The 27,445-nt window shown below is 44.4% G+C and overlaps 2 protein-coding genes across 3 annotated transcripts; both read left to right on the plus strand.

Moving 5' to 3' along the window:
- Positions 1-15,378, plus strand: LOC115502728 (killer cell immunoglobulin-like receptor 3DL3). The gene is given in 10 exon segments (XM_030298410.1): positions 1-492; positions 689-721; positions 1,516-1,806; positions 3,062-3,361; positions 4,758-5,057; positions 5,656-5,706; positions 9,573-9,601; positions 9,603-9,678; positions 10,654-10,706; positions 10,804-15,378. Coding segments are annotated over 10 exon segments (1,380 nt in total). The 5' UTR covers positions 1-401; the 3' UTR covers positions 10,960-15,378.
- On the plus strand, positions 15,220-25,448 carry LOC115502693 (immunoglobulin alpha Fc receptor-like). 2 transcript variants are annotated; one of them, XM_030298357.1, is made up of 6 exons: positions 15,220-15,596; positions 16,011-16,046; positions 19,202-19,486; positions 21,323-21,610; positions 24,020-24,227; positions 25,120-25,448. In XM_030298357.1, exons 1-6 carry the CDS (start codon positions 15,563-15,565, stop codon positions 25,175-25,177), a joined length of 909 nt encoding a protein of 302 aa, XP_030154217.1. In that variant the 5' UTR covers positions 15,220-15,562; the 3' UTR covers positions 25,178-25,448. The 2 variants fall into 2 exon arrangements, with proteins under 2 accessions (XP_030154217.1, XP_030154216.1); XM_030298356.1 differs by lacking the exon at positions 25,120-25,448 and having other exon boundaries at positions 15,273-15,596; positions 24,020-24,452.
- Positions 25,449-27,445: the final 1,997 nt, after the last annotated feature.

A 27,445-nucleotide genomic window follows, 5' to 3' on the forward strand; every position in this document is an offset into this window, starting at 1 on the left:
GAACTCACGAACCGTGAGATCATGACCTGAGCCAAAGTCGGACACTTAACCAACTGAGCCACCCAGGGGCCCTAATTCTTTTTATGATAGTATCTACTACAAATGTTGCACATTACATATGAAGGTTTTGCAGCTTGGACTTTTTTAAAAAAACTATCATTTCGTCATTCTGAGTATGAGGGATTGTGTCTGTGTTTCAAGTCTGACCACAGTAAATGATGAGACACAACAGCTCTGAACAATTTCCAGGAAGCCTGGCTTTACCCTAAGCTGAACCACCCCACCCCATCCCCCCCCCCCCCCCCCCGCCCTGCACCACCCATAGGCAAAGCAAAAAGAGCCTGTATGCATCACCTTTCCTTATTGCAGTCAACTTACAAACATGAGCTGGGCCCCATTTCATGGCATCCTGTGTACTTCTCAACTTTTCTGGGTCACCGCTCAGCAGAAGCAGCGCCATACCACCCATAGTCATCAGCCTGGCATGTCTTGGTGAGTCCTGGGAGGGGAGGAAGGGGGGGATGCTATGGTGGAAATATTGGCCTGGGAGGCTGGGCATCCCCACAGCAGACTGCTCCCTTGGAGGCGAGGTGGCCCTTGACGGTAAGGCTCAGGCCAGGCAGGGGAAAGAGTGGGAGGCCAAGTCTTCTATGGAGATGGACCACCTATCATGAGTCTTTCTTTCCAGAGTTCTTCACCCAAAGGATCTGGGCACAAGTGGGTGAGTCTTTTCCTCCAAAACTTGGGTTGCCGTGCACTCAGGCAAGGGATACTCAGGATAAGAGTATCCCTATAACAGGAGGGCAGATGGCACAGGAGGCTGGGTGATGGGTTGACTGCAGGAGGCCTTATGGGAGAATCTCTTGTGAAATAGAAAGTGGGGGCCCAGGGAAACCTTAGTCTTAGTTCTGGTCCAGAGACCCTTCCTAGACTCTCTTCTCCTTGGCTGAGCCATGCTCTAAAGCCATCTGGAAGACACTGCTGCTCAGAGCTGAGATGTCTGGGAGAAGCCATCTGTAGAGCAGGGGATGCAAAAGGTGACAGGAACAACAGAATGTCTGAGGACAAGACAGCCACTAAAGCTCCTCAGCACGCCCGTGAGAGTAGGAGCCCCATGCTGCTGCTGACATTGTTCCATGGCAGAGGTACAAAATCCACATGCCAGAACCCCTGGAATTCCAGCATGTTCTGACATGGCTCTGTCGTGTAACATGCCTCATGTGTTCGCTGACGTGGCATTCACATAGGTCATTACTCTCCTCTTCAGTGTCTACTTTGTCTTCTTTTATGTAACAAACTTCACACTATCAACACCTACTAAGAGCCCACTATTCAGCGCTCACTCAGAATTCTCGGTCAACAGGTTACTTGTAAGAGATGCCGTGTCTCTGTGGTGTGGGGTCTTTGTGTGGCATGGGCACCCTTGGATTGGAAAGGAGCCTTAGAGGCATGGAAGGAGGGGGAGCCTCTGAGCTTAGGGAGAGGAGACCAATGCTGTGCTTCCTTCTCCCCCAGGTGGTCCTCCTGTGCTGTGCTCCTCCCTGTCTGCCTGGCCAAGCCCAGTGGTTCCTCAAGGACAATGTGTGACTCTTCAGTGTCACTCTCATTGCAGGTTTGGCATGTTCAGACTGTACAAGGTCACTGGTGCCCTCATTGCTGAACTCCACAGCATAATGTTGCAGGACAGCTTCCTCGCTGGCCCTGTAACCCCAGCACATGCAGGAACTTACAGATGTTGTGGATCCTACCTTGGCTCCTCCTCTGTGTGGTCACCACCCAGTGACCCCCTGTTGATTGTGGTCACAGGTCAGAGAGTGCTTCTCTAGAGGAACTATTTCCTGACCTCATCTTCCTAATCTCAGAGTTTCCTGGTGGGAGTGTCAGTCAGGTCCAATTATAACAATAGGAGCTGCTCCAAGGGCATTTAATGTATGTGGGCAGAATAATGGCCCCCAATGATGTCTACACCATAATATTCCAAATCTATGAATAGTCCAAGGCCAATTAAGGTTGAATATGGAATGAAGGTCATTAAGCAGATGACCTGGAGATGGAGAGATTATCCTGGATTATCCAGGCAGACTTACTGTAATTATAAGGGTAGAAGGAAGCAGGAGAATGAGCTTCAGAGTCATGCAGCATGAAAAAGACCCCACCAGCCATTGCTAGCTCTGACGTTGGAGGAAGGGGTCATAAGACAAGGAATACAGGCAGCTCCTATGAGCTGGAAAAGACACAGGAGCAGATTCTCCCCTTGAGCCTTCAGAAGGAAAGAGTCCTGTCCACGCTGTCCTTGATCCCAGCCCATAAGATCCATGTTGGACTTCTGACATCCAGAACTATAAGACAACAGATTGGTGCTCTTTTGAGCCATTATGTTTGTAGCAATTTATTACAGCAACAACAGGTAACCAATAAAGATACCTAGGTGAGGAACAAATTAGGAAGCCAAACAGGGAAAGTGAAGCTACTCCCAGCGATAGGTAAGGGCAGGATGTTGATGCCACCACTAGACTGCAGTGACATAATGGGGGGAGTGTTCCCAAAGCCAGACTCAGGGGTGCCCTGTGGAAGCTGGGGCCTTGGAGAAGTCACAGACATGGCAGAAGATGTGCCCATCCCCACTAGGCACAGGCTTGGTAGGCACTGGGAGTTACTGTGGTACCTGCTTTACTGCTTAATTCCTGTCCCCTACCAGGGATTCCAACTCGTCAAACAGAGTAGGAACTGGTCTGATAAAAGAGCCTGGAAATGCGGCCTGCAGTGTCATTCTCCCACCCCCACCATACAAAGCAGAAAAGGGGTCTGTGGGAAACAGGGGCTACAGTTAATGTGTCAAGGATGAGAACAGTGGTAATGGAATCTGGTGCTGTTTCTTCTGATGGAGAAACAGAGCAAAGGAGGGGCAGAGACAGAGGGGGACATGCAGACAGAAAAAGACACAGAGACACAAAGAAGGAGGCGAAAGACAGACACAGGGGCACCCTCACTCATTTAGGGTCCCAGGGAATGGGGTGAGGCAGGGTCGCTCTTTGTAAACTTACAATGTCCATGTTCTTAGGAGTCTACAGAAAACCTTCCCTCTCAGCTCAGCCAGGTCCCCTGGTGAAATCAGAAGGGAACATGACCTTGCATTGTCGCTCAGAGATCCAGTTTGAAAGCTTCGTTCTTCACAGTGAGGAGCTATCCAAGGCCCCTTGGCACCTTCCTGGGCAGCCCCATCGTGAGGGTTCCCATGCTAACTTCATCATGGGTCCTGTGACAGCTGCCCATGCAGGGACCTACAGGTGCTTCGGTTTTCTGAATCACTCCTTCTATGAGTGGTCTACCCCCAGCGACCTCCTGGACATCATGATCACAGGTGAGAATGTCCTGCTCCCATCCTCTTTGGGATACAGACAGGGTGTTCTAAGACTTGGAAGCCCCGGGTGGTGATGAGGGACACGCACATGGGTTTTTATGCAGAGAGATAGCCTTGGCAAGAGCTACACCTAGAGAGACAATGACAGAAGGGTGACAGTACAAACCATTAGTTATAACATAAAGGACAGATAAGGGGCAGAAATAGGGAGTCAGTAGTGGAGACAAAGAGTGAAGGAAGGGACACAGATGGGTACATTCACATCAGAGACAGGTGCCCTTCCACTCTGACTTTGTTCAGAAACCTGGGACAGTTTAGAACGTGGTTTCCAGTTAATCTCCACACCCTCTTCTCTACCAGGAGAACCTAAAGACACACCACGTATATGACCAAGTTTTGAGGCCAGGTTGGCCTTTCTCAGGCTGATTCCCCATGGGCTCTGGGTCCTCTCCTCATGTGGCACCCACAGGTGTGGTATTCCCTCATACATGACTTCATCCCATGTAGTTGAACCACAATGTGACCCTGGATACTATGGTCCCAGGTGGAGGAGACAGTCACTAGCTCCTATATGTGGTATGTTTTATGGGTTCCCAAAGCTGTTTCTTGGGCCAATGTTCAAGGTTGCTCGAGATGCTACAGGATTACTGAGGTCAAAGCCCACAGAAAGATGCAATCAGAGAGAAAGCAGAGTCAATGTACATCAATGGCCATATAAAGTCTTTCATATAAAGAGACAGAGAAATGCAATGTGTACATGTGCACACACACACACACACAGAATGGAGGGGAGACAGAGAGAGACAGACAGACAGATTGATAGACACTGGTTCAGTGACACATAAAACAGAAGAAAGAAAAAGGGATAGAGAAGTAGAGATAAAGATGGAGGGGACAGATAAAAGCCCTAAAAGACAGAGACCTGAGCGGGAGCACAAAGATAAAGACGATAATGTGGGGTAGATAACAGAGATCCCAAAAGAGAACTAGGGATATAGAAGCAGAGAAAGTCACCAAGACGGTGGTAATAGAGACAGGTAGATAGATGATAAATAGATAGATAGATAGATAGATGATAGATAATAGATAATAAACAGATGGTAGATAGAAGATAGATAGATAGATAGATAATGCAGAAAGAGACAAGATGAAATAAGAGACTCATGAAAGAAAAAGACAGATCAAACCGACAGATCCCACAGAGGCAGAGAGAGTAAGCCAACACAAAAAGGGGAAAGATGGAGGAAGGCAAGAACAGGAAATAGAGAGGTGGACACGAGGGGACAAAGTGGACATTAGGCTCTGGGAACAGGGAAAGAGAATTCACAGTCCAGGTGTGAAGTACACTGTGAGCAAGGAAAAGCCTCTCTAACTGAACTGCCTCTGTTTCCTCCACGTCTACATAAGAAACTTTCTCTCTGGGCCCAGCTGGGTGCCGTGCTGAGTTCAGGAGAGAACATGACCCTGTCCTGCTGCTCAGAGAGCAACTTTGACGTGTACCGTCTACCCAGGGACGGGCAGCTCTGTGGGCACCAGCTGGCTGAGGGGCAGAGGCACGATGGTGCATCCTGGGCCCACTTCCTTCTGGGTCCCGCAAAACCAGCCCTGGGTGGGACCTACATATTCCATGGCTCTTTCAACTCCTCTCCCTGTGAATGGTCAGGCCCAAGTGACCCACTGTACCTTTCTGTCACAGGTGAGGAAGCACACAACCTGCTCTGTGCCCAGTGATTCAGGATATATCTGAAGGCTATATGTGAAGGGTGTCCTACTGATAATGGGAGGATGCTTAGGAGTTCTGGAGAGAGAGAAACATAGATAAAGAAACAGGGAAGGAGAGACTGAGGACTCACCTCCAGCCTCCTCCTGTGCATCTTGCACAGAGACCCACACTGGGGGGTCTGTGTACAGAGGAAGATGGAAAGGGGTCAAGGCGGGCCCAGGAGGGGGGAGAAAAGGGGCTCAGTTTGGGGACATCATAGCTTGCATTGGCCCCTCACCACTACTCATTTCCCAGGAGCCCCTCCTGACCTCCCACCCACAGAGAGATCTCCAAGGTGGTACAGGTGCCTTTGGGGAAAGATCAAGAAACCTCCTCTTAAGTAGAGGCCCCTTTCATCCCCAACCTCTCCTGTTTTCTCTCTGCATCTTGAAATCTCAGGGATTCAGTCCCCAGGGATTATGGGGAGGGGTCCTAGGAGCTCCCAGGAACTCAGCGTTAGATGACAATGAGCTTCAGTGGGTAGAATATGGGCAAATCCATATCCCCACCTCTCTCCTGACTTGTCTTCTAGGAAACCTGTCAAGTAGTTGCCTTCCATACAGAGAACCAAACTCCAAAACTGGTAAGTGAAGGATCTCTTTTATCCTTGTTTGTAGACAAAGAGAAGCCTTGGGTTTGAGTGTTGGCTCAGCCACCTTCCAGCTCTGTGATCTTGGGCTCATTACCATGCCTTTCTGATCCCCAGACTCTACAATGGCAGAAGGGGTTGGGGTCAGCATGAGGCCAGTGAGGACTCTTAAACTCTAATTTTCTGCAGCAGAGACCTCCTCCAAAAGAAGAGAGTGAAAATAAACCTGATCCGCTTGCCAGGAATAACGCCATACCTGCTCTTTCCCCATTCCTAAGTAGAGATGAGAATCTGTTGCGACCGGCACAACAAACACCGAGATCAGGGTCCTGAGGGTAGAGGAATGTAAGAAAAAAAGAGAGAAGAGAAAGTTTGGGAACAGGAGGGTCCCCTGGGCTGATGGCCCAAGTGACGGCTTTATTGTTGCTATACACAATCTTTTATAATATAAGACTCTTATGGATCAGGTCATTCTAAGAATAATCAGGTTTCACATAATCACTGCCAATCAAAACATTTAGTTCTGTGTTTCTTGTGAATTTTCTAGACGGGTCACAACAAGACTTTGTTGATAAGATTGCTAGCAAAACACAATTCCCATGTTTGTTTCTATCTGACTCGGGGTAGAAAAAGGGAGGTAACATTACTGCCAACACCTGCAGACCACAGGCTTCAGGAATTAACTTTCTCAGCCTTGACAAGGCTTTTGTATGCCCTTGAAAGTGGGGGAATGGGAGGGGGAACCACCGGGTTGGCTGAGTCAACAAGGAACCATTGCTCGACCCGGTCTCAGCCTGGCACTGGGGCCCGGCCTCCCACATGAATGGCAGGGGGAACCACCAGGTTGGCTGAGTCTACAGGGAGCCTTTGCTTGACCCGGTCTCAGCCTGGCACTGGGGCCCGGCCCCTCACAAGAATCATGGGATCTTGGAGGAGAGAAAGGAAGAGAACAGCTGGTGGGGGTAGGTAGTGCTTAGAGAATTTCCATTTGCCAAGAAATGAGCTCCTGTCAGGATGCAACACGGATATGCTTAGTAGAGTGAGGGAGAACTCAGAACCCAGTCTCTCACCCATACATGTGATTCCTTCATTTATTTGTTCATGCACTGTTCCAGTGCACATGTATGTCCATGTGCTGGATATGCCATAGGTAGTCATTTCCTATTGGTGCTATAACAAATTTCCACAAGCTCAGTACATTAAAACAACACAGTTTTTTTTTTTAGAAAGAGAGAGAGAGAGAGAGAGAGAGAGAGAGAGAGAGGGAGAGAGAGAGAGTGAGCACAAACAGGGGAGGGGCAGAGAGAGGGACACAGAGGGACCAAAGCGGGCTCTGCACTGAAAGCAGAGAGACCAATGTGGGGCTTGAACTCACAAACCATGAGATCATGACCTGAGCCCAAATCAAGAGTTGGATGCTTAACCAACTGAGCCACCCAGGCGCCCCAAAACAACACAGTTGATAAAATGATCTCATAGTTCTATAGTTCATAGTTCTGAAATGGGTCTCATGAGGCTGAAACCAAGATGGCAGCAGGCTGTGTGCCTTCTGGAGGCTCTGGGGGACAATCCATTTCCTTGCCTTTCCAGCTTTTAGAGCCTGCCCATGTTCCTCTGCTCATGGTCCCTTTCCTCCATCTTCAAAGCCAACAATGATTGGTCAAGTCTAACTCACATTGAACCACTTAGACCCCCCCCCCCTTCCTTCATCACATCTCCTTCTCTATTAAGGACTCTTGTGATTATATTGGGGCCATCCAGATAATCTAGGATAACCTCTCAATTTTAAAGCCAGTGGATTAGCAACCTTAATTACATCTGCAACCATAGTTCCTCCTTGTCATGTAACATGACATAATTGCAAGTTATGGGAATTAGCACATGGAACTTTTGAGGGATGCATTCTTCTGCCTACTACCAATAGTAAACAGGATACCTTGGGAATGCATCTTGGGAAGCTGGTATTGCAGCTTAAGTGGAAGGGCAGAAAATGAGAGCATGAATGGATGAATGATCAGTTGTGAGGAAACTATACATGAAAAGTTAAATAAAGTGATAGATAGTGCTTTGTGGATGAGTGGCAGAGACTCTCTCAATTTTGGGCAGTATTAGGTCATGACCTTAATGACAAGAAGTGTTTAATTCTTTGAAGATTGTTGGAAAGATATCCCAGAGCTATCACCCAAGAAGACACTAAGGTGAGAATAATCTTATGCTCAAGGAAGAGTCTAAATGCTGCAGGGGAGGTGGAGAGAATGACAAGATCAATGGAAGGAGACAGAGAGGAACCAGATTGTATAAAGGAGCTGAGTAAGAACAAGGAATGTGTGCTACATGTTCAGTCCCATTGCAAATCGTCTAAGCATCTACTGGGAATCCATATATGATTAATAGTAACTTATATGAAAATGGGTTGTAAGGCGTATAACTGGGAGCCAAGAGACCACAGAAAATGCAATTGCCACCCTCCTGGTGAAATGTGGTGCCAAGTTAGACACCAAATGAATGAAGTAGATAAATACAAGACATGTTCTTGAGGTAGAACCATTTGGAGGAGGTTCTGTTGGATCTGGTTTTTCCTAGTTGCTTGCTTTTGGACTCATTCATTCCTTTGTGCAATTAATTTTCACTGCAACTAAACCTATACTTGTCAGGAGAGAGGAATCATGCGGAGGGAAGTGTGTACAAATGAGGATGCTTAGTGTAACAGTATAGTATACCAGAAAGACAAAGGCACTTGGCTTCAAATAGTCATTTTTACACTTCTGTATGATAAGCTCATTTATCTTCTATCTTATCCACAATAAAATGAGGTTAAATCTCCCCGTTTTAGGTTCTCTGTGTGGATGAGGTCAGGACAAAAATGTGAAAGCATTTCACATGCTTCTGCAACAGAGAAAGTGCTGTATACACGATGTAAATTGCCCCACTCCATTCCGCTCACCTCAAACCTCTACCTCACCCCTGCGTCCAGTCATCTGTGAACATATGATAGATCCCTTGGAGGTGAATACCAATACCCTTTTGAGTCAGTTCAAATCTTTTTTTTTTATATATGAAATTTATTGACAAATTGGTTTCCATACAACACCCAGTGCTCATCCCAAAACGTGCCCTCCTCAATACCCATCACCCACCCTCCCCTCCCTCCCACCCCCCATCAACCCTCAGTTTGTTCTCAGTTTTTAACAGTCTCTTATGCTTTGGCTCTCTCCCACTCTAACCTCTTTTTTTTTTTTTCCTTCCCCTCCCCCATGGGTTCCTGTTAAGTTTCTCAGGATCCACATAAGAGTGAAACCATATGGTATCTGTCTTTCTCTGTATGGTTTATTTCACTTAGCATTACACTCTCCAGTTCCATCCACATTGCTACAAAAGGCCATATTTCATTTTTTCTGAGTCAGTTCAAATCTTAGAGACAGGAACAAGCACTATTTAATTAAGAGTGCTTAATTAAGAGTCAACTTTCCTCTTAATTCCCAAAAGGACTGGTTTTGTTGGGACAGTGAATCGACAACAACAAAATATGTTCAGTAATAGCTGGTAGAGAGGATCAGACGAGCAGTAACCTAATATATGACTCATGAGACCACGCAAACACATCGCACTGTGCAGCCCTTGCTCACCCATTTTGTTATCATTTCCTGCCTGTACAACATAAAATAACTCTACTTACTTTGACTTTGGTTTCAACTTTTTCTTTTGTTAAAGAATTTAGTCTTTCTTTTGTTAAAGAACGTTGTTCGATTCAGGGTTGAGGTAGAGATACTGTAGGTATTTATCCAACAATCAATAAATGGGAGGCAATCAATAAAGGAGAGCTACTGTGATTTTCTCCTTAGATTCACATCTTCCTGCAGGTAACCCCAGACACTTGCATGTTCTGGCTGGGCCCTTTAGTGGCCATCGTCTTCCTCACCATCCTTCTTTTTTTCCTCACTCATCGCTGGTGCCATGCCACAAAGAGTGAGTCTTGGGAACAAGAGGCCAGTTTCCATCTAAGCAGAGCAGGGAGCTAGGATGAGAGTGCTCAGGTGTGAGTTCTCTGTTTGCAGGCTGATGTCTGGTTCAAGGCAGGAGCCACAGAGGCCAGGTTTTCTAGAGAGAACACCAGTGCCCTCCATCCTTATCAATGGAATGGAAATAGGGAGATATTAATGGGATGGGTCTGTGAACCTTTCAAGAGGTAGAATTTTTTTTTAATGTTTATTGATCTTTGAGAGACAGAGAGAGAGAGAGAGAGAGAGAGAGCATGAGCGGGGGAGGGGCAGAGACAGAGGGAGACATAGAATCTGAAGCAGGCTCCAGGCTCTGAGCTGTCAGCACAGAGCCCGATGCTGGGTTCAAAGTCACGAAATGTGAGACCATGACCTGAGCTGAAGTTGGACGCTCAACTGACTGAGCCACCCAGGCGCCCCTAGAGAGGTAGAATTTCTGACTCTACTTTTTGGTAGTAATTCCAGGCAATACTGCACCTCTCTGGTTCCATCCATGTTGCTGCAAATGGCATGATTTCATTCTTTCTCATTGCCAGGTAGTATTCCATTGTGTATGCTGAGTGAAATAAGTCAGTCAGAGAAGGACAGATATCATATGTTTTCACTCATATGTGGATCTTGAGAAACTTAACAGAAGTCCATGGGGGAAGGGAAGGGGAAAAAATAGTTACAAACAGAGAGAGAGGGAGGCAAACCACAAGAGACTCTTAAATACAGAGAACAAACTGAGGGTGGACGGGGGAGTGGAGGAGAGGAGAAAATGGGTGATGGGCATTGAGGACAGCACTTGTTGGGATGAACACTGGGTATTTTTTGTAAGCCAATTTGACAATAAATTATATTTAAAAAAATACTGCACCTCTGTGCGTGGGTATCTGTATCTATTAAATGAGGACCCAGAAATGCCCTTCCACGTGTTTTTGATGACTTCTATTCCCTACAGATGCTGCTATAATGAACAGAGAGCCTGAGGTGGACAGAATGGTGAGTAGGGAGGTAGGTCCTCCTCAGCTCACCCTCTTCAGTGCAGTCTCATTTCCTCCTACTGCCCACAAATGTGTGCACACCATCCTTCCCATTTCCCATTATGCAGGATCCTCCAGCAGAAGACGCACAGGAGGTGACATACACAGAGTTGGGTCATTGCATTTTCACACAGCAAAAAACCACCCCCACTTCCCAGGGGCCCAAGGAACACTCGAGTGATGCCAGTGTATACATGGAATTTGTAAGGCCAATCAAGGCTTGAATGCTATGCCTGAGCACACCCAGAAAGACCCTGAGGAGGCTTTAGACCCATGGATGCCATAGCTCTTTCTGAAACCTCGCTTGACAACTCCGTCCTAACAACAAATTATGTCTTCAGATTCATCTCACCCTAAGATGAGATAAAAACCTCAGGACCCCCTAGAAAACATTCGTAGGATTGTTGTCCTTGTTATTCTCATCTCTACCATCTATTCCCTAAGTTCTCTGCCCTGCTCTGTGCTATGGTTGTGCTATGGTAAAGGGTAGGAGCTGATCCCTATTGATTTTGACTTTGGCTTCCTTGCTGTCTGGCTCCATTGGACCCTGTCAATAGAGACCTCCCTATAATTATGCTGAGTCAATTTCTTACTTAGTGCTATCTTTAACTGCTACCATTTATATAACTCCACCTTAAAGTGAATTATCTACATACTGCCAAAATCAAGAATTATGATATTAAGAATTCTCCAAGACCATTTGCCTGTGACAGGACCAAATATCTTACCCATGAATTAAGACACGATGCATAGTGTGAAGTAATGTGTCCCCAGGCTAAGACTGTAAATAATTTTGTTCTTCATTGTTTACAGGGTAAACAACTGTATTGCTCTCACAGGCTAAAATGTGAAACACACTAGGGGGTCAGAGATGTGTTGTTGTTTTTTTTAATGTTGATGGTCTTTTCTCATTACAGAAAAGACATTCACTCTTTGTATAAAAGTTGGAAAATAGATACAGAAAAAAGAAAAAATCACCAATAAATTTATCATCAGATAATCATTTTAAACACTTGCTGCTTTAATTTTGGCTTAAAGTACTCATGTGTGTGGTTCGACAGAATTTTACGCATTTGCACCTTTGCAACCACCACCTGTGCCAAAATGTAGAATATTCTTAACACCCCAGAAAACTTTCTTGGCCCTTTTTGTGGGTAAGTTCTGACTTCCGTTACTATGCTACTATAAACAAATAAACAAAGCTACCATCTATCTACTATTAATCATCTTTCTTCCTGGCTATTACTGAATTTCACCTACATGGAACCATATACTATGTATTTTTGTGACTGGCACCTTTCGTTCAACATTATATGTTTGATATTTCATCACATCTTTGCATGTGAAAAATTATTTTCCATCCTGTGTAAGAATCCATTGTGTGACTATGTCACAATTATGTATCTAGTTGTGGTGAGTGTCCCAAACTCTGATGCCTTAATTTCTCACACTCTTATGTCCTTCTAGAACCATCCAGATAGATCTACCCAATCTTACTGGAATCTGGGAAGCCATGCTGGGGCAGGCCCAGGCATCCTCAAGTGAGAGATACTGGAAGCTCTGGTGGCCAGAGAGAACCTGGCTGGTGTCCCCAGCATGGAGTCTGGCTCTCGCCCATCACCTTTGCAGCTAACTCCTTCAGGGCACATTAGGGAGTCCCCACGCACCCCATGTCTCAATTTAGTATAGACGATTGCCCCCAAGGCTCAATCAAGGAAATCCAGTAGCAGGATGTGGATCTATCAGGATAATTCTGGAAAAAACAAAACAGTGCAAGAAATTAAGACATCAGAGTTTGGGAGACTCAGCAATATTTTGGATGCAGAACTAGCATCAAAGTTAACCTTGTTAGAGAACAACAGTGAAAATGACAGGTTTCTGTGCAGCAATGACAGGAATTCACATTTTTGAGCACCTCTTCAACAAAATCTGTTGCACATATATTTCTTCAATGAATCTTTCTGTAAAATTTATCAGGGCTCCATGTTATCTGCACTTTCCTAAGTAGGGAAATTCAAAGAGATTAAGTACCTTGTCAAAGGTCACACAACATGGCATGTTTGTTGACCATGATGGGGCCCCAAAAAGAAGACCCCTGAACCCAACCACTGTCTGGTGAAACCACCTCCTGTAAACATATATCATACCTTAGATTTAGGGGATTGGTCCAGGTATGGACTTTAAGACACACTTGGGTTTTGGAACCAGGGGAGAGCTTGGGCTTGGCTCAAAAATATTTCCAGGAAGTCAGATATTTTTGTTCAGCACATGTTGCGGGGAAACCAAAGCTATTATTGAGAAAGGAAGTTGTTCAGCTTTCTCTATCATCAACAGTTTGTAGAGGGACCTGAACAAGGATGAGAGGACCTAACAAACAGACAGCACCCATGCATGGGTCAGTTCTGTGGGGCTCCTGGTTTCTGCACAACAGAGGTGTACAATAGCCAAGGAAGGAAAGTAAGTGTATTAGGTCCTACTGAGATCTACAAGGGGAGGCATGGGGGAGTTACCTGGAACTCCCCAGAGACTGGGGCATGGACCCATAGCAATCACACGGACAACTGAGGTTTTCCACAACTTCAGTTTGAACACAAGGTTTCAGCTTGGATGCTAGGGTTAAGGCAAGAATTTGGAAAAGAGTTTAAGTCTCCATGTGACTTCTCTTACAGTGTTATGAATGAATATGAGAAGGCAAATCCTTCTCCCAGACCACAATGTCCTCTTTCTCAGTAGAGAAGTAAGAAGCTCCTTCCAGGGCACCTGGGAGGCAAAAAAAAAAAAAAAAAAAAAAAAAAAAAAAAAAAGGTGTTTAGGGATAAGTTTGATTCTGAGAACAAGTTGGCTGTTGAGATCCCAGGGAAGAGAAGATTAAAAAAAGGTTTTGGGGATTTGTGCCTAGAAAGATGTTCTAGAGGCCTTCCCACTGGAATGATCTAGGTTCTGTGACCCTAAGTGGGGTCTACATTCTGTAGAACCTGAATTCCTCAAGGAAAGGATGCTGTGGAATGCATGAAGTTCAGTAATGTCCCAAAGCAAGTTCTGGTTCCTCAGCCCATAGATGCCAGCAGACAACACAGGACACTGGTTCTCAGCTGGGGCAACGTGGCTGTGTCCACACATGGACCGTTATAATAGTGTCTGGAGACATTTTTAGTTGTCACGACTGTGGAGGGGGTTCTACTGGCATCTAGTGGACAGAAGCCAGGGATGCTTGTCAACATCCTGCAATGCCCAGGATGGTGCTCCCTGCCCCCCACCCCCCCACACACAGCAGAGAATCACTATCTAACCCTGTCAATAATGTTAAAGTTGAAAAAAAAAATCTTGTCTAGGATGCAATGCTGGTCACCATTTCCAAAAACTAGCTGAAAAATGTGCCATGAACCCCTGGAAAATGTGTTATACCCTGAGATAAACTCATTTTTTACAGCAACAAAGCCATGTTTTATTAGACAGTGACTGTGTGTGTGTGTGTGTGTGTGTGTGTAGTAACATTTCCATGTACCCTCTGATATACAATATCAAATATTTCACATATCAGAATATACTAAGAAAAGTAGGTTTTGCCATTTCTCAAAACATAGCCCTCATCTCTTTTCAGTTCCGCATTTCCCTCAAGAGTAAGTTCTATTGCGGAGGGCACCTGTTGGGATGAACGCTGGGTGTTGTATGGAAACCAATTTGACAATAAATTTCATATTAAAAAATAAAATAATTTTTTAAAAAAGAGTAAGTTCTGACTTCTGTCGCTATGTTACTACAGACAAATAAGCAAATTCACCATCTGTCTATCACTGGAATATAACGTGTTTGTCATGTTCATTTTGTCCCAGGATGAAGTGACCAAGTAACCCTAGCATCTCCCCTGAAGGGTCCAAAATATGCTTCAGAGATGGATATTTTTTGGAGGTTTAGCATTTAGATTTTGCTTTGTGCTTTCTTAGGTGCAGTGTCTTTGGCAAAGTCACTTCTCTTAAAGACTCATTTTCACTATTTTTAAAATCTGTCAGTGGTGTCTTCCAAAAGATGGGAGAGACCCAGGACACTTGGTGTATTGAAAGGCAAGAGTGATGTATTACAGTTAAAATGAAGTGTACATGGTAGAGAATTTGATTTGGAATATTTGGCTTCCCATCCTTGAAGAATTAGTGATGCCAGGAGTCTACAGCTAACTACAGCTAGTCTACATCTAACTATCTATATACCCCATGATCTGTATCTAGATATATAGATAGATGGAGATATGGATATACAGATAAGTATAGGCATAGGAGTTTCTTTCTTTACAGATGATGAATAGCTCCTGAAAAGATTCCTCTACATGCTGGCATTGAGAAAATACCAGTGCAAGAGTATACTCTCTTGCTAGTCAAGCCCAAGTGGATATACTCAGTCCCTGGATTCCAGAGAAGGTACATGGGTCCATAACAGGCAAGGCCACATGGCTGTTCACTAATGGTCCAATGGAGAAGAACCTCTGTCTCTATGGCACCATCTTACATTCTGCCCCAGAGCCTTCCACTTGGTTGTGGGATCTGGTTTGAATAAGGATTTGAGCCCATTAGACATTGGTCAAGGAAAACACTCACTTCTCATGGGAAACTTAAGCAGGACGTTTGGTCTCCTTCAGACCCCATCCAAGAGCTATCCAGAGCTAAGTTCTTTAGGAAGGAGCCATTACTTGTGAGGCAATAGATGTAGAAATTCTCTGACAAGGAACTCTTACCTCATACTTCCTGCTGATTAATCTTACTGTTTTATGAGGATCTGTCATTCTGCTAATGTGCCCCAACAAGAGACTAACTGGGCTGAGGTTCTGACAGAATCATGGCCCCCAGAGACACCATCCATCTCTGTCTCGGTGAGTCCTGTAATGCAACTGGGTCAGGGGGGGAAGATGTCCCAAAACTGTCCATGTCCTCTTACTATGAGGACTCAGTGACTTTAGTGGCTGCCAAGGAGATTCTGGCCTCCTTAGTAGAGAGTTGGGCCTTGTTCAGATGTCTGTAACTGTGTCTGCTCAAGTCCAAGTGGCTTGTGGGGCCTGTTCAACCCACATCATGCTGTCTAGAGATCCATGGTGGGTCCAGAGTTCCTATAGATGAGAGCCCTGTGACCTGGAATCTAGGAGGTAAAACTAAAAGATGAACCTGAAAACTATCCTTTCTCTGGGGGAAAAAAATTGATACCCTGCATGTCATTAGTCAGCATGAATTGGAACAAGGACTACTGTTGAAACTGGAAAACTGATCTTTTGTGAATCTCTCTCTTCCAGTGCTCTGTCTGAGCCAGAAGCTTTGTGCACAGGAAGGTAAGTGTTCCCCTAAATCTTTCCCAGACACCTTCTACTTTGGAACAGAAGGGTTGAAAAGACAGTCAAAAGCCCAAATGAATTCCAATTTTATTCCCCATTTAAGCCATCTCTGCTGTGCCCCCCCTCTCCAGACCCCTCAAAAGCATCATACTCAGCCCTGGGTTTAGTGATTGCTTCCATGAGGCTGTCTGTTCCATATCTAAGACATGTATTTCACTGAATGTTCACAACTGCAAGGGTGAGGAAGTTGGGAGCCATCAGTGATTGCCCAGTATCTGTCCCTATGTCAGACCTACTTGTTTTCACAACCTGATTCTCTCCACTCTCTCCACTTTGCTTCACTTAGCAAGATGTTGCCTTAGTCCTTCCCTCCTATGCAGTCTGTGTACTAGTATGAAGTAGCTCTCAATTACAACTGTATATTCAGTCACCTCTGTTACTGCCTTGGATGGAATCCCATGTCTATCCATGTCTTTTCTCTTCCAGTTCCTTCTAAAGACTGTAGTCTGAATTACTTGTGTGTTTAAAACACAAGTATGTTTATCACCTTCATAGAACCCATCAGGGGTCTAACTTCAGATAAACCTACTGACATGGCCATGGCCGTGGCTCCCTAGCTGTGCTGGGCTGCTTCTGTTCCCCCAAGCCCATTTTCCATTCTCCCACCGAGTCTCTGCTCCTCAGTCACTCTGACCTTGTTTTCATGTGTCCCATACTTATTTGTACTTTATTATCCAGGACCTTCTCCTGTTGTTCCTGTGATCCACAATGCTCCTAACCTGTCTGTCCACATCGCCTAGGCTACTCATCCTCATGTATCAGCTGAACCCTCACATCTGTTATCAGATTTCCAAGATCTGTGTCTCTGTACTGCAGACTGTGTGTCATGACCTGTGATTATATACTTGCCTATTTTTTTAATGTTTATTTTTGAGAGAGAAACAGAGCACAATGGGAGAGGAGCAGAGAGACAGGGAGACACAGAATCCGAAGCCTCCAGGCTCGACGCAGGGCTTGAACTCACAGACTGCGAGATCGTGACCTGAGCTGAAGTCGGACGCTCAACCAACTGAACCACCCAGATGCCCCTACACTTGTCTATTTTTAAAAGTAGTACCTGACACTTCCCATATTATCATTCCCCTAAAGGTCTTAACCAGGTTGTTTAGGTCAGGGTTTCCCAACCTCAGTCCTATTGACAGTTGGGAGCAGGTGTTGTTTGGAGGGAAGTCCTGTGCATTGTAAGATCCCTGGCCTTTACCCAGAAGATGCCAACAGTGCCTTCTGCCCCCATGTGACAACCAAAAATGTCCCTAGGCATTACCGAATTGTCCCCTGGGAGGCAAAATTGCCTCCTGTTGAGAACCACTGGTTTAGGTCATTATATTAAATAAACATTGTATCTGCATTAATGGAGATATCCATGATCTCTTCATCTGTTTTGGAAGAACAAAAGCATGGAGGTATTGGTGAGTGAATACTATTAAATAAAAGGAAGTCCTGCAATTTTTGGTAAATACAGTCAACACCTTCCACAGCCACCTGTAGCAAGTTGGTCTTCCTTCACAGCAATCCTCATGAGAATGGCAAATTCCCTTTCCCCCCCCCCCCCACCCCCACCCCTCCTCACAGAGCTGCAGTTGAGCACACCACTATCAGGTCTAAAAGAGATGATACATCTTGATAAAGGAACCAGCAGGGTTTGAGTTGTTCATGGGGGTTGCCATGGCAACGGAACACCAAACAGACTTTGTGGCAGACTAGTGGTTGCTAAGGGCTGTGGGAAGGTAGAGTGGGGAGTGACCTCTTGGTGTATACAGGGTCTCCTTTGGGGTGATAAAAATGCAAGAAGATAGAGGTGATGATTGGACAACATTGTGAATGCGCCAAATGCCACAGAATCATACACTTTAAAAATGGTTAACTGTATGTTATGTGAACTTCACCTCAAAAAGAAAATGAACATGTGAAAAGGAAAGGGTTCCGTTCCTCAAAAGGCTAAACAGAATTATCATGTGATCTAGCAATTCCACTCCTACATATACAACCAAAGGAATTGAAAATAGGAACTTGAACAGAGATTTGTACACCAATGGTCACAGTAGCATTATTCACAATAGCAAAATATAGAAACAATCCAAATATTCATTGGCATGAGTGGATAATCAAAATGTGGTCTACACATACAAGGGAATATGACTTAGCCATCAGAAAGAAGGGTATTCTGGGGCGCCTGGGTGGCGCAGTCGGTTAAGCGTCCGACTTCAGCCAGGTCACGATCTCGCGGTCCGTGAGTTCGAGCCCCGCGTCAGGCTCTGGGCTGATGGCTCGGAGCCTGGAGCCTGTTTCCGATTCCGTGTCTCCCTCTCTCTCTGCCCCTCCCCCGTTCATGCTCTGTCTCTCTCTGTCCCAAAAATAAATAAACGTTGAAAAAAAAAATTAAAAAAAAAAAAAAAAGAAAGAAGGGTATTCTGACACGTGGTACACATGCATGAACCTCGAAGACATTATGATAAGTGCAATACACCAGACATGGAAAAACAAATACTGTATTTGATACGGGGTACCTTAAATGGGCAAATTCATAGACAGGAAGTAGATCAGATGTGGAAAGAGGAATGGGGAGTTATTGCCTAATAGTTACAGAGTTTCTGTTTGGAGTCATGAAAAAATTCTGAAAATAGAGGTCATGGTTGTGCAATATGATGAATGTAATTAATTCCATTGAACTGTACACTTAAAAAATGGTCGAGGGGCACCTGGGTGGCCCCGTGCATTGAGCAGCTGACTCGATTTCAGCTCAGGTCATGATCCCAGGGTCATGGGATTGAGCCCCGGGTTGGGCTCCATGATGAGCATGAAGCCTCCTTGGGATTCTCTTTCTCTCTCCTTCTGCCCCTTTGCCCCACTCGTGCTCTCACTTTCTCTAAAATAAAAAAAAATTAATTATTGAAATGGTGAATTTTATGTTATATATATTTTACTACAATTGAAATATACCAAAAAAAAAAAAAAAGAAAAGAAAAGATTTTAAAAAGGAAGGAATCCTGGGTCTTTCAGACCTTAACTTATTTGCATTTCCCCCACAGAGAAGAAAAGCACTATAGTTTCTCCATGGCCGGCACCTAACTCTGGGCTCTATTTTCTTCCAGGGTATTTTCCCATTCCTATTATATCTGCCACACCTGGTTCTGTGATTCCCTGGAATGAGTCTGTGAAGATCCTGTGTTGGGGGACTCCTGAGTCTTACTTGTACCAACTGGAAATCCTGAGAAACCCCACATTTGAGGTGGTAGAGAAGAAATTGGGATTTCAGGAGAAGGCTGAATTCCTCATTAGCCACATGAATACCAACACTGCAGGGCGTTATCAGTGCCAATATAGGAAAGAGTACAAATTATCGGAGCACAGCAAAACCCTGGAGCTGGTGGTGACAGGTGAGGACACACCCAGCGTCTCCAGCCCTTGGGTGTTGTTTCTTTCTTATTCTTTCAAAGGCTTTACTTTTAGAACAGTTTGGGTTTACAGAAAAGTTGAGAAGATAAGACAAAGGCATTCCCATAGACCTGTCACCCACTCTCCCCTGCTGTTAACATCTTCCATTAGTACGGACTTTTCTTCCTATTAATGAACCAATATGGATAACTTAGCATGCACTGAAGTCCGCAGTTTATTTAGATTTCCTTAGCTTTTATCCAGAGTCCATCTGTCCCAGGATCCTATCCCACGCTGTATAGAGTTATCATGTCTGCTTAGGTTCCTCTTGGATGTGGAAGTTTTAAGGAGTGCCGGTCAGGTATTTTGTAGAATGTCCCAATATTGGAAGTTGTCTGGAAGTTGCTGGGGTCGTTGGATCATTGTGAGGGAGACCACAGAAGCACAGTGACATTTTCACCACATCACACTGAGGGTACATACCATGCAAATGAATATGGCTGTTGATGCTGAGATTGAGCACCTGGCTGAGGTGGCATAGGCAGGTTTCTCTCCCAACCCTTTCCATATGGAAGGAGATCACTATATGCAGCCTGTACCTGAGGCAGGTGAGATAGTTATGCTCCTTATGTTCCCTGCATGAATCCAGCCCTTGGTTTTAAGCCCTCTCTCTCTTCAAGGTGGCTTGACCCTGTGCTTCTAGAAGCATCTTTTTTCTAGAAGAGTCCACCCTGAATTTCTACCTGCTGACATTCTTTTTACATAATGTCGACTCTCTCTGTCCCTGACATAGCTCCTCAAACTCTTTGGATACTATCCACCCTTTTCCTTAACATGTGGCTTGTGATATTGTGATTTATAGTAAGAACTATATATATGGTCTTCATTCCTGTTCCTGGCACAGAGCTCCTAAATCCCTTGGAATTTCCTGAGTTATATGAATGGCAAAGATGTTTTGCTATTCCTAACAACCCCCTTTTGACCACTCCTGAGGTTATGTCAAAGAGATAACTTTTGGACTACCTCCAAGGAGAGGAGAGGGGCTGGAGATTGAATCAATCACCAATGGCCAAAGGTTCAATCAATCATGCCTATGTAATGAAGCCTCCATAAGAACCCAAAAGGAGAGAATCCAGGTTGGTAAGCACAAGGAGGTACTGGTAGAGCAGGGCACAAGGATATGGCACCTGGGCCTTATTTATCTCTACCATTTGGCTGTCCCTGATTTCATCCTTTAGAATAAACCAGTGATCTAGTGGGTAAACTGATTTCCTGAGTCCTATAAGCCATTCTAGCAGATTAAGCGAACCCAAGGAAGGAGTTCTGGGAACTTCTGATTTATAGCCATTCCGTCAGAAGCACAGGTGACAGCAAGGGCTTGTGATTGGCATCTGAAGTGGGGGTGGTCTCATAGGACTGAGCTCCTAACCTATGGGATCTGATGTTATCTCCAGGGAGATAATGTCAGAATTAAGTTGAATTATGGGATGCCCAGCGGGTGTCTCAGAATTTCCTGGTGGTGTGGGGGAAAGCCCCACAGGTTGTAATTGGGAACAGAATCACGTGGGTCTTGTGGCTTTAGAAACAAGATCTCTATCTCTTGAAAATTGTATCTCACCCAAGTCTCACAGGCTGCTTGTTTGCTCAGCCCCGTCTGCAATAATTTGGGACAGAGTATATGTCCTGGGGTAGGAAAATGAGAAGTTCCCAGCTCCCATTCCTTTGAATCAAGGAATATCAGCATCTTGCCTTCCCTTAGGATGGACCCAACATGAGTGTTGAGGATAAAGGGAAAAGGATGAAAAATCTTGCTAATAGCTCACTCTCTTTTCTTTAAGGCTTGTATGACAAACCCTCCCTCTCAGCAGTGCAGAGCATGGTGGTGATACTGGGAGAGAATATTTCCCTGCAGTGCAGCTCAACAGACATCCCATTTGATAGATTTTCACTGACCAAAGAAGGAGGAGCCACCCTGTCACAGCACCAAAATGGGGTACACCAAGGCAACTTTATTCTAGGCCCTGTGAACCACAACTTCTCAGGGAACTACAGGTGCTATGGTTGGTACAGTGGCAGCCCTTATGTGTGGTCAGCCCCCAGTGATGCCCTGGGGCTTGTGGTTACAGGTAGGTACACCCCGGTCCAGCCCTGAATCGTCCTCTTAGCATTAGGCAGGAATATGGAAGGTACACTGAGAAAAAAGAGTGGGGTAGTAGAGGGCCATTAAGCAGAGGACTGTGAAGAGAAAAAGACTTTCATCCACACCCCATTCAACATTCACATCCTCTCCGAGAGTTCTGTAGACAGTGCCCTTTAAAAACGTGGTCTGGGGGCACTTGGGTGGCTCAGTCAGTTGAGCGTCTGACTTCGGCTCAGGTCATGATCTCACAGTTCATGAGTTTGAGCTCCGAGTCTGGCTCTGTGCTGACATCTCAGAGCCTGGAGCCTGCTAAGGATTCTGTGTCTCCCTCTCTCTCTTTCTGCCCCTCTCCCGCTCATGCTCGCTCTCTCTCTCTCTCTCTCTCTCTCTCTCTCAAAAATAAATAAACATTAAAGAACAATTAAAAAAAAACAACATGTGGTCTGTTGAGAATGGAGAGTCCAACATTTAGAATCATGTTAAGGGGTGTGGTTGAGACATAGATCCCAGACACCACCTTAGACTGACCCACTTCTCTTTTTTCATATGCTTAGCTGCATCTGGGAACCCTTAAACTGACCTTCAGTACTAGACTCCACTCTGAGTGATTGGCTAGAAACTCTAGCATAAGCCCAATTATTATACTGTTTGCATCACTCAGCTCAGCGAGAGAAAACAAGTTGGAGCAAAAGAAAGTAACTGCTGACCGCTGAGTGGGGCAACCGCATTCATCTCCTGTGGCCACTTTGTCCGATCACTCCACAAGCTGAGCAGATACAGTAGTCATGGCTCTGTAAGATCATATAGGCTAGAGTGCTCTTTTCATTTAACAGTGCATGGATAGTTGGGCATCGATGGGGGAGGAGCGAATCTATTAGTCTTTTTCTTTAGAGTAGATAGTCACCTTGTCTTGTTTTAAAAATCATCTGTCCCAGTGTTGGGATGATACTATCTTGTATTATCTTCTAATCTGAAAATCCAAATCCGTTTGAAATTAATTTCTGTATTTATTAATGTCTATTTATTTTTGAGAGAGGGAGAGGGAGAGCACGAGAGGGGGAGGGGCAGAGAGAGAAGGGGACAGAGGATTTGAAGCAGACCCTGCTCTGACAGCGGGGCTTGAACTCACGAACCATGAAATCATGACCTGAGCTAAAGTCGGACTTAACCGACTGAGCCACCCAGGTGCCCCTAATTTCTGTATTTTAACCAGAGAGAGTTACTACAATTTATGAGCATTGTAATCTCACAGTACTTTATTAATTCCTGGCACATAGGCCTATGAAGCCCATATAACAAATGAAGAAAATTTTTTTAAAGTTTCAGAGAACAGCAATGTCTAGTGAACAGTCACACAAGAGTGGAGATAAATTTTACCAAAGATTATCTGAAGACTTTCTCCTAGCTACTTCCCAGATACCAACCATACCATATCCTTTGTCACGCATGGAAGAGGAACACAAATTGTTATGTGGGGTGAGGAAAGTGTAGAGAAAATGTACTATTCTGAATACATGAATGTGTTGCAAGGCTGTGGGTTTTTAAATTTAATTTATTTATTTAAATTCAAGGTAGTTAACATACATTGTAGTCTTGGCTTCAGGAGTAGAACCCAATGATTCATCACTTACATATGATACCCAATACTCATCCCAACAAGCGTTCTCCTTAATGTCTATCACCCATTTGGCTCACCACCCCGCCCCACAACCTCCTCTCCAGCAACACTCAGGTTGTTCTCTGTATCTAAGAGTCTCTTATAGTTTGCCTCCTCTCTGTTTTTATCTTATTTTTCCTTTCCTTCCTATATGTTCATCTTCTGTGTTTCTTAAATTCCATATATGAATGAAATCATACGATATTTGTCTTTCTCTGATGGACTCATTTCACTTAGCATAATACACTTTGGTTGGATCTATGTTGTTGCAAATGGCAAGATTTCATTCTTTTTTTTATCACTGAGTAATATTCTATTGTATATATATATACCACATCTTTGTATCCATTCACCAGTCAATGGGCATTTGGGCTCTTTCCATACTTTGGCTATTATTGATTGTGCTTCTATAAACATTGGGGTGCATGTAGGGGATATAGCTCAGCAGCAGAACATTTGACTGCAAGGCTTTGACTAGACTTTGAGGGAAATTACTACATGAAGAGGGATTCAAGAGCCAACACAACATCCCCATAATCACCTCCTTTCCTGTTCATAAGATGCCCCTTGGATCCAGGCTCACAGACTAAGTATGGCACTCGTGAATGCATGAGCTTATTGAGGGTGGGGGTTTAGTGGAAGAACAAATAGGGAAATGAGCTCCTTTTCAGGGCTCTGTGTTGGGATGAAACGGAACATGACCAATAATTGCTCATCTCCTTTGAATTATGTCCACAGATATAATGAACCAAGATTACACAATGGAGAATTTGATCCGAATGGGCGTGGCAGGACTGGTCCTTGTGGCTCTCTTGGCCATAGTCATTGGAAATTGGCACAGCCATAAGGTTCCAAACAAGGAAGACTGGCCAGATTTTCCTGAACTGAGCCGGAGTAAACACAAATGTCAGACTGGACCTTTGGACAAAGCCTTAAGAGACACCAGGTAGCCACCTGTCACTGAAAGAGAAATGAGTCAGCACTTGTGGAGCCCTACAGAACTACTGGGAGAACATAAGGGAGAAAGAGGCACTGACAATTTTGGATCCATTTTCAAACCAATCCAATCGTATTTTCTTATATGTATCTAATACAGTTGTACACCACTTTTCTAGATTTGGTGATAAAATCCTCGGTACAGTCTTGTCTGTGATAAAAATTATTCAAAGTATTTCTAGTTCTCAATCCTGACTTTTTTTCCAGCCTCTACAGAAGGTCTGGCTCAAGACTTTAATCTGTCTTGAATTTATCAGCCAAACCAGGTACCCTTACATCCTCCTAGGTAAGACCTTAACATTCAGAATGCCATTAATTATTAATACCACCAATTAATTATTAATACTGTCCATTCAACATACCATATTTCCCATGACATGAGTGCTTCTAGTTTTCCCTACGATGACATTTGCGTATTAACACATGCTTTCCCTGTTGTTAAAAAGACTTTCCTGTTCTTATGAAACTAACATTTCAAGACGTCTCATGCCTCCAATGCAAAGTTGATAGACTTGTGAAAACAGCCCCAACAAGCATCTCCTCTGGGTTATCTCAGTCCTTTGAGCTGCTTAGTCTATCGAATCATCTCTTTGTAGTATCTATTGTGAGGTATGCAAAACATAAAATACTGGAAATATTTATTGAGATTATGAACAAATAAGTTGATGAAGGACATGTTAGATATTGGGCTAGATAAAACCATGAGGAAGTGCCACAGTTTCAGAGGAAGGCTAATCAGAGACTTTACATCAGAGCCAGGATTTGGACCTGAGAGATGCAATGAGATTTGATTCCACAGAGAGATAGGATCAACCTCACACACTTGGTTGTGTCCACACCAGGGCCTTGCGTGGAAAAGCATATTGTAAACCTGGGAATAAAAAGACCCTCCCCTCCTAGAAAAAGACTACGTTGTCTGGTAGCCATGATGACAAAAAGCCGCCGGAACCAGTTTTTCACCCATCAGCAATGACCACTCCCCTCAATGAAAAACGCCCTGGTGATTCAACCAATCAGCTCCTTGCTTCTAAATGTCAGCCAATCAGAAACGGATTTACTTCAGTAACTGCACCTGTGAGTGACAGCCAACCCTTCATAAGGGAAACAAAAATAATATAAAAACAGGGAGGGGGACAAAACATAAGAGACTCTTAAATACAGAGAACAAAGAGTTACTGGAGGGATTGTCGGAGCAGGGATGGGCTAAATAAGTAAGGGGCATTAGGGAATCTATTCCTGAAATCATTGTTTCACTACATGCTAACTAATTTGGATGTAAATTTTAAAAAATAAAAAAATAAAATAAAATAAAGTCCCCCTTCAATAAACATATTTTACAGATGATGCCAATCCACAAGAGGCCCTGAGAATCCATATTTCCCAAAAACCCTGTAGGCTCTGCTCAGAGACTCAGAGGCATCATGTCTAGCCAGCATAACTCCCTTAACAGAGTAAAAATAAATTCTGCTTTGCCTTTTTTATTCCAGGCACTGAATGGTGAGTGCATTTACCTTTGATAGTTCATATATTGGGCTGATTTAGGTTAAATGGAAGGCGTGGCTTGGGGAAAAGAGTATGAGGACTTACATTTCATGACCTTCACCTCTATGTTGGGCTTTATGTTAGTTATTTCATTTACAAAAGCTTACTACAGCCCTGTGAATTTTATTTTAATCAATCCATGTGTCACATGAACAAACAGAGGCTTAGAAATGATATGATTTGAAGGGCGCCTGGCCGGCTCAGCAGTGGAGTGTGCAACACTTGATCTCAGGGTTGTGAGTTTGAGCCCCATATTGGGTGTAGAGATTACTTAAAAATGAAACGTACTGCACACTACTGAACTGTATACTTAGACTTGGTGAAGATGGTGAATTTCATGTTATGTATTTTTTTTGCTACAATAAAAAAGTAGTTAAAATGGTAAAATTTGGTTATATATATTTTACCACAATTTGCAAAAAGTTGACCCATAAATGACCAGCAATAAAATATTGCGAACTTCGTGAAGAAACAAAGAACCCTCAACATATAAGGGGAGAACTAGCATGCCAAAACACTTGAGATATAGAACTGTCATTATGCATGTGTAAATTATTAAAATAGTAAGTAGAGAGGAAGCCCATCAGGAAACTGAGGCTAGACCCATTCTCTAAAGTCCAGATCCCACCCCAACTAGGGCCATGCCATGGAGATGTTAGCCTGATCCTCTCTGGTGCCAGCAGGTTGACTTCAATCCCAGGGAGTTCCCTCCAACTTTGAAAATAATTTCAAAGGAACATGTTATCAGGCAACCAGCCTCTTGAAGAGAATCTAGAAATCTCTGAAGCAAGGGGTAGCAGAACTTTCACAATTCCAAGAGAACTACTTCTCTACCCCTGGTCACTTTGTCCCCAAAGGATGACCACCTCTTTCCTGACGCAGGGACCCATTCATCAGGAGCCTTACCTTCATGCTATGGACGGACTTTAGGCTGACAATGATGAGCAAATTAAGATGTATCATGGAAGACAGGTGAGACAAGATGCCCTCTTGGCCTAGAGACATCTTTGTCATCTACAGATGAGCCTGCCTCATTGTCTCCTGTGGGCTAGCAACCACTGCCCTCCCTCTCCCATGCTTTGGTATCTAAACGTTTCCACAAGCCAAGAGTGACTTAAAAACAAAAAACCCATAGCACATAGCCAGGTTTCTCACATGCATAGGCTGTGTTCTCTCTCTAGAAATGTGGTCAATGTAAACATTCCGGTAGGTGGCCCTTGGTCCCCACCCACTGCTTCTTCTGCACCCATTCTTCCTGTAAGTCTATCGAGGCTAAGTTCCCTAAATGATGCAACACAGGAAGTCAGCTGGAAGAAGCCCCCAACTGTGTCCTTGGCAAATCCTCTATGGGAAGACAAGACAGTGGCAATCCAGTACATGACCTTTTCACAGGGAGAGGAGAGCTACCAATTGTAGGTCAGAATCTGCCCAAGAATGGATGTGCGAGCTACCATGTCAATCAACAGTAATCATCTCGCTTGATCTTTTCTTTACCCAAGAGAAAGATGTTATAGGCACATGAGGACAGTGCCTTTCCTCCAAACGTTATAAGGATATTTTGGTGGAGACCATCTAGACAGGGGAGCATGGGTGAACGTTGGCTGGCTAGAGAAGAGGGGTCCTGGA

The sequence above is a fragment of the Lynx canadensis genome, chromosome E2 (assembly GCF_007474595.2).
Source record: "Lynx canadensis isolate LIC74 chromosome E2, mLynCan4.pri.v2, whole genome shotgun sequence".
Lineage (NCBI taxonomy): Eukaryota > Metazoa > Chordata > Mammalia > Carnivora > Felidae > Lynx > Lynx canadensis.